A 7,748-nucleotide genomic window follows, 5' to 3' on the forward strand; every position below is an offset into this window, starting at 1 on the left:
GTCCCAAAATATAACAACTTTTGGCTATGAATCTGGACATCTGTATGTGCCATAAATTTGCTATATTTTAGGACGGAGGGAGTAGCTAATTAAACATGAGATATCTAACTTTACCTGTAAGTGCAATAAATTTGAACAATTTTAATAATTTGGTAAGGCAGAGAACTAAAACGGTCTATATAGTATTTTGGAGTGTCTTGCACAAGCACTAAAAAAGTAGATGAAATTAAAGGGATAATATTTGTTGTTTGAGATGAGAAAGTAGTGGATAAAAGGCTATATTTTAGGATGATGACTATTTTTAAAGCTACTTGCTTTGTTTAGAAATATAAGGGACCATGGCAGTTTCATTTATCCATAAATATAATGGAATTTTTTATCCCGAGAAGAAAAAGGTACAGCAAATATCACCTCAGTTGTCTATTGATCAACCTTTCGACATGCCACCTTTTTACTTTATCCATATTAAATATGTTAAAATTTCAACAAACATCACCTTAGTTGTATTGTTTTAACCTTAGTTTTTATTAAAAATAACATAATTTATTATCTTATCTTACTATAAAGTTGATGCTCACTAATTTCTAAAGCTTAACATACAATTATGCTACATTATTATCCACTAGTATTTATAGATGGATGGTGTAAAATTTACTGTATTTTTAAAAGGGAGTAGGAGTAGCTACCTCTGCAACCTCTGGAAAACGTTTTAATTATACACAATTTTGGAGCCACATATTAATGGAAGATGACAGTCGTGGTTCACGTTTATTAATTATTGTCCTATTGTACGTCTGGCTTGTCCATTTTCTCTTCAATGCATGGGTACCAGTTACCACTTACCACTCTACCAGGCTACAAGCATCCAGTAGCTAACTACTCCATATAATATATATTTAAAGACGGGTACTGTGTTCACCTATTAATATGACAAATAATATTATGTCGTTAGGAAATAAGACAAAATTTACGGGAAAACTTAAACCATAGAAGCATACTAATTAATTTTAAAAATATAAGCATTTCTGAGTTCTAACTTATTTTAAGAAAAATGTAAGCTAGAGCCGTGGAGGGGAATATTTTCTTTTAGTCAGCATTCTAATTAGCTTTTGGCTGAGTTGATTAGCCGGGCATGTTTTCCAGGTAATTAAATATTATATATTATGCTGACGAAAAAAGTTGTTTTTATAAAAAAAAACACACGCCGTTTAACGAGTTGGAAAACATACTCATGAAAATCAAAAAATCAAAGGAGTAGCGAAACCATCTAGCCAAAACAAAACGGGGCCTTATCACTTTAGTGGTCAAATTTTGAATTGCTTAAATTCTCTTCCAAAACATCTCATTGGATGTAAATGTATGGATATGTGCATTGGGAATTACACTACTGGAGAACTGATATTTGCTGGATCAACCCAAAACCACAATAGTCCCGGTTCCAAAAAAAATCGGGACTAAAAATGATCTTTAACCCCGGTTGAAAACCCCACAGCCATTCTTACCTGTCAGAGGCATGTCAGGGGGCTGAGGATCTTAGTCCCGGTTGGTGTCACCAACCGGGACTAAAGATCACCACTTTATTACCAACCGGGACTAAAGATCATCTAGATCTTTACTCTCGGTTGGTATTACCAACCGGAACTAAAATTCAACACATAGTATATAATCCCTAGCTCATATCCTCTCCTCCACAATCACAACCACTTCTTCACACAGATCGATCCTCTCCTTCTCTCCCCCTACTCCCCTTTCTCCTCTCCCCTCTCCTACACAGATCTTACACATCATCGTCCCCTCTCCTCCCCCTCCTCCCTTCCCATCCAGTAGCAGGCGGCAGCGGGCAGGCGGCTGGCGGCCGGCGGGGCCACGCCCGGCGGTGGCGGGCAGGTGGGCGGCGGCGGGCAGGTGGCTGGCAGCGGGGAGGCGGCCGGCGGCCGGCGGGGCCACAGGCGACGGTCGGCGGCAGGCGGCAGCCGGCGTTGTTTTCTCTTTTTCTTTGATAATTTGTGATTCACTGTGATGTATAATTTTGTGATTCATTGTATGGATCTGAGATGCATAATCTATGATGTATTTGATTTATGTGTATTATTTTTAGGATTTATGATGTATTTGATTTGTGCGTATAAGTAACTTCAAGATTTGTGATGTGAATTTGAGATGTTGTTTTGATTTGGGGATTTGGGGATATGCATGCCACTCGATTCGGGAGAAAATAAAAAAGAAAAGGGACCATCTGGACCGCCGCTATCATCTCTTTAGTCCCGGTAAAGATCCCTCTCTTTAGTCCCGGTTATTTTAACCGGTTTCGGATTCCTACTCCCGGTTGGAAACCCGGGACTAAAGGGGTTAATAATCGGGAGTAAAAAATATTTCTCCACCCATGTTAGTGTCCCATAAATGCTTACATGCTTATATATTGTCATACAAAATTTGAATAATATGATTATTCATAGAGTAAAGTGTACGGGCGATCCTTAAACTTGTAGGGATGTGTCGTCTAGGTCCCTAAACTTTCAAAATGTATATCCAAGTCCCAGAACTTATCATAGTGTGTCATTTAGGTCCCAAATCACCACAACCCCTTCAGAATCCTATGTGGCGTTGATGTGGCATGCCACACAGATATGATGTGGCATTATTTTGACTGACAAATAGGACCCATTTAATTTTTTTCCTTTTTTCTTTTTTCTTTCTCTTTTTTCCCCTTTCTTCTCCTTTCTCTGTTATCCGTGCAGAAGCATGGAAAAAAAAGAAGAATGAGAAGAAAATTAGAAAGAAAAGAAAAGAAGAAAAAAAAAAGAAAACGACACGTCACGTCTACGTGGCATTGCCACATCAGCACCACGTAGGATCCTAGAGGGGATGCGTCGACTTGGGACCTAGATGATACACTTTGACAAGTTTTAGGACCTGGATATGCATTTTGAGAGTTTAGGGACCTATATGACACAACCCTACAAGTTTAAGACACAACCCTACAAGTTTAAGGACCGCTAATGTACTTTACTCTAATTATATTTTGCAACAGAGAGGGCAGGGCTGAGTACCATCCTAAAGTTTTCAGCAGTCGAAGCAAAGTGCGGCCCGTCACAGCCCGTGGGCCGAACGGCCCATGTCGTTGCTCGACGAAGACCGGTCAACTCCTCCTTGTACCCACCACTGACCACTGTCGCCATTGTCGCCAAGAGCTTAGAGCTTCTTCTATCCTCGAGCACAAGCACGGCTGCACGGCAATGGCGATCATAAATTAAGCCAAGCTCGTCGAGCTAGGTACGGGGTAGTAAGCAAGCAAGATGAGGGGCGATGGTGCTGGCAGTGGTAGCTACGAGTACTTGAGCTGCCAGAAAACCACCGGGATGATCTGGAACCTGACCTCCTCCTACACCGACAAGAGCAATGAGGCATCCATGGTGTCCGCCTCCCTCATCGTCTTCGCCCTCGCCGCCCTCTTCTTCAACCTCAACCTCTTCAGCGGCATCTCCGACGTCGGCGCCATCCTCGACCCCAAGGTCCGCGTCATCCTCTCCAAGGCGCTCTCGCTCTTCCTCCCCGTCATGTCCTACCTCTTCTCCGAGGCCAAGAACGCCGGTGCCGCCGCCTCCGCCGCCGGCGGTAGCACGGGCTCGCTCGAGCTCGAGCTCTCGCTGCGGGCGCGGCTGATCCTCGTGTGGATGCTCCTCGTCGAGCTGCTCCGCAAGAAGGTGGAGGAGATTCGGATGGAGGCATGGCACGCCGGCACCGTCGAGCGCGCCGGCCGCGTCGCGTGGCTCGGCAGCCTCGTCTTCTTCAACCTCCGCGCCGCCGGCCGCAAGGCCGTGTTCGGCATCCTGTGGACTCTCTGCGCCGCCAAGCTGGTGCAGCGGATGACCTACACCGAGGTCGGCAAGCGCTCCTTCGCCTACGGCAAGAACGCCAAGCTCGTCATCTCCTACATGGCGCAGATGCTTCAGAACGATGCCGAGGTCGAGCTCGAGCACCACCCCCATGGCTGCCATGGCGGGGACGAGCTCTTGAGGAGATGCAAGTATTTGGTGATGGGAGAAGAAGGCCTGGTGATCGAACCGATCAACTCCGGCTACAGGATCACCGGCGACATCGACGCCGTCACCACCGTCGGCAAGATCTGGACCCTCGCCGAGAGCGACCATCTCCTCGCGTCGCTCGACATGGACCATCGCCTCAGGAGGCTCTGCGTGTCGTTCGCGCTCTTCAAGCTGCTGCGCCGGAGCTTCGAGCGCCTGCCGCCGATGACCGAGGCGGAGACCCGCCATTGCCGGGACCTCCTCTTCAGAGGCCTGTACGCCGGCGCCGGAGACGGAGACGGAGGCGGAGCGGAGGCGTTGTTCGAGGTGATGAGCGATGAGGCCAACTTCGTGGCCGAGTACTACCACTCCGTCGTCCCCGTGGTGCTCGCGAGCCCCTTCTTCCTGCTCGCCAACTACGTCCTCCTCCCGCTCGTCGTGCTCGTGCTCTGCCTCGTCGTCGTCGTGCTCTGCGGCAACGGCGACGTGCTCTTCTCCCTCCGAAGCATCGAGAGCGACAACTACACCATGTCGTCCGGCGGCGTGGCGACCATGGCGAGGTGCCTGCTGCGGGCCGTCGCGACGTCGCCGGCGGCGTTCTTCACAGCCATCGACCTCTCCATCACGTCGCTCCTCTTCCTCGTGCTCGTGTACGAGGAGGTGTGGGAGTTCGTCGTCTTCCTCCTCTCCAACTGGTTCATGGTGTCGCTGCTGCACGCGTACGCGTCGTCGAACGCACGGTGGCGCGACAGCGCCGCGTTCCGGTGGGCGATCCGGCGCATCCTGTGGGCGCGGAGCAAGATGCTGAGCCACCATGGCCTCCGCTTCAAGCAGTTCTCCGTTCTGAGCTCTTGCCGGCTCTCGCTGACGCTGCCGGCCGCCGTGTCGCTCGCGCTGGCGATCCTGCCCGCCGTGTCGGTGCCCTGCCAAGTGAAGCAATCCATCGCGGAGTACATGGCCAAGTCGCTGTACGACGGCGGCGACGGAATGTCCGCCGTCGCAGAGCACCCGGAGCTGTTGCCGTTCTGCGCGAGCGGCGGCGGCGGCGGCGGCGGCGTCGGCGTCGTGGAGGTCATCCTGACATGGCACATCGCCACCGCCATCCTGGAGGAGAAGTGCCCACCGGCGGCGTCCCAGAGCGACGACGCCATCGTGGCGAGGACGCTGTCCAGGTACATGGCCTACCTGGTGGCGTTCCACCCGGAGCTCCTCCCCGGCAACCAGGACAGCACGGAGCTCGTGTTCCAGGCCATGAACGACGAGCTGAAGCAGGTGCTCGGCTTCTGGGGCTACCACCTCCGGCCATTGCTAATGCTAATGCTGCGGCGCACCAGGAGGTTCGAGTGCGACATGGTCGTCATGGCCGGAGTCGCCGAGCGGCGGCCGGCGAGCAAGCAGCAGCAGCAGGAAATGACGGTGTTGCAGAAGGGCGCGGCGCTGGGGCGCGCGCTGGTGGAGAAAGCGGGGAGGGATGGTGCCGGCGGCGGGGTGTGGAAGGTGGTGGGCGATGTGTGGGTAGAGCTCGCCGTGGAGGTGGCGCCGGCGAGCGACGAGGAGCGCGTGATGGGGCACAGGAAGGTGTTGCCGGAGGGCGGCGAGTTCGTGACCGTGCTCTGGGCGCTCGCCGTGCACACCGGCATAAGCCGCCGCCTGGCTGTCACGCTCACGCCGCCGGACACGATGGATCGTGTTTGAGTACCCATTCTAAACATTAGAGGGGACATCTCGAGAGAATTCGTTCTGAGCATGTTATCTAAATAGTTATGATTTTATAAAAAAGTTCAACAAGATATATTAATATGTGATAAACTATTTCACAAATATGCAAGGTCAAATTTTATTTCTACAAGTTGTAATAAAAAAATAAATTTAACCATAAATGTACGATAACTAGTTATAATTAATTTTTTTAACTTATAGAAGTTGAATCTTTAACTTCTATGTTTGTGGAGTGGTCTATCACTGTCATGGTTACGAATAAGACATACCTATAGATGGCCAAACGGGTGGTATGGATCGGCATGGCCCAGGCCTGGCCGTGCGTAGGCCGAGGTTAGTCGGGCTGGCACAGCTCGACCTACACTCCGGGCCATGCTGTGCTAGCCCACGGGCCACACACACGGCCCAGGCACGGCCCAACACGACTCGGGCCGGCCCGAAGGCACGACCATCCATTGTATTTTTCCACAGAATAAGTCTATTTTTCATCCGTCAACTCTGTGGGTTGGGTCCATATGGCTAGAAAATAAGTCTATTTTGTATTCCTCTTCTCTTTGGCCATGTATGATATGATTCATTAAGTTTATTTTGCGTTCCTTGACTTTTTTATTTGGTCGTGCCGTGCCAGGCCGGCCCACCGTGCCGAGGGTGCGGCCCAGGCACGGCCCGGCTGTCGAGCCGGCCGGCACGGGCACGACCCCGAGTGTGGACCCCCGATTTTGGAAATCGGAAATCTTCTGTGTTTATCCGTACCAATCCCTGGATCAGTAGTTGGTACACCATACACACATACATAGTTGAATCACAACATATCACAAATGAGTTTAGGCTAAAGGAGTTAAATACTTACATTAGGGCCAGGTAGGCCAAAAACTATCAGAGAACAACAGTGGAAAACAAAATAATATAAGGGCCCGGTTAACATGCCACAGGCAGTCGACTGGGGAACGAGACCTAGGACAAGACCGCACTCCGATCATCTTGTTGGATACGCAAGCGTACCGACAAGGGCTTCTCTTCAACACTCTCCTAAAAGATATATAAATAGCAAGGGTGAGTACCAACCGTACTCAGCAAGCCACCACAACAACAATGCATATGATAAAGGGTATTTCAAGGAATGGCTTTAGGTTCTTTTGCATAAAGCTAGTTTTGCAATTCTTTTCACAAGCCTAAGACCTAGCATAGACTGATCAAATTTTAATACCAGTGTTCATATTAAACAACGATGGTTCTGTCCACCATCCATTATGATCCCAAGGATAGCTTCCCGCCATTGAATCGTCATGGTTTTCTGAGGATGTCCACCTTCCCTCCTCTCAGGAAGTGGCTCCAACAGCATAAAAATCATCATGCAATATCCCATCCCACACAAGTTAAGAATTTAGAGTCTAGCCAAGTGTAATACACGTCCCGGTGCTCAATAACCGCGAGCACGGCTATTCGAATAGATTTGGTTCACTCACACTGCAGTGGATGTATACTTTACCCGCACTCCGCGACTGCCCAACACATGAGCCTCGTCCCAACACATAAGACGCGTCACGGCAAAGCTTTTCGATAACCTCGCATTGGCAGTACCCGCTCCATGAACTTTAAATCCTCATGCACTCTAGGCGTAATACGATTTCTAGCAGTGAGAGGAGTTCTGGCGCTCCTGGGGAGGGAAAACTCACACATGCATTCCTAACATTGCATCCGGTAGTTGAACCCAATCCATTTCAGCTGTCCTCTTTTGGGTTCCTTCTCATAGTCTTATCAAGTCAGTCTTTGGCCATCCGTAACGGGCATCCGCCAGCAAACTACAAGTCAATCTCTGGCCCTCCTGTCAGGGCATCCGCCAGTAGACTACAAGTCAGCCTCTGGCCCTCCTGACAGGGCATCCGCCAGCAGACTGCTTGTCGATTCACACACCTAAAAGAAACCACTATGCATGGATACTGCCTCCGCTCAGCTATGTACTCCGCTAGGTCTATACCCATACGAGAAGTGCGATCGTACGGG

General features: G+C 49.8%; 1 protein-coding gene across 1 annotated transcript; it reads left to right on the forward strand.

Annotated features, from left to right (window-relative positions):
* The first annotated feature begins 3,167 nt into the window (after positions 1–3,167).
* LOC4339952 (uncharacterized) lies at positions 3,168–5,833 on the forward strand. Its single transcript, XM_015787314.3, has one exon. It carries the CDS (start codon positions 3,297–3,299, stop codon positions 5,718–5,720), a length of 2,424 nt encoding a protein of 807 aa, XP_015642800.1. The 5' UTR covers positions 3,168–3,296; the 3' UTR covers positions 5,721–5,833.
* Positions 5,834–7,748: the final 1,915 nt, after the last annotated feature.

This window comes from Oryza sativa, chromosome 6 (assembly GCF_034140825.1).
Source record: "Oryza sativa Japonica Group chromosome 6, ASM3414082v1".
NCBI lineage: Eukaryota > Viridiplantae > Streptophyta > Magnoliopsida > Poales > Poaceae > Oryza > Oryza sativa.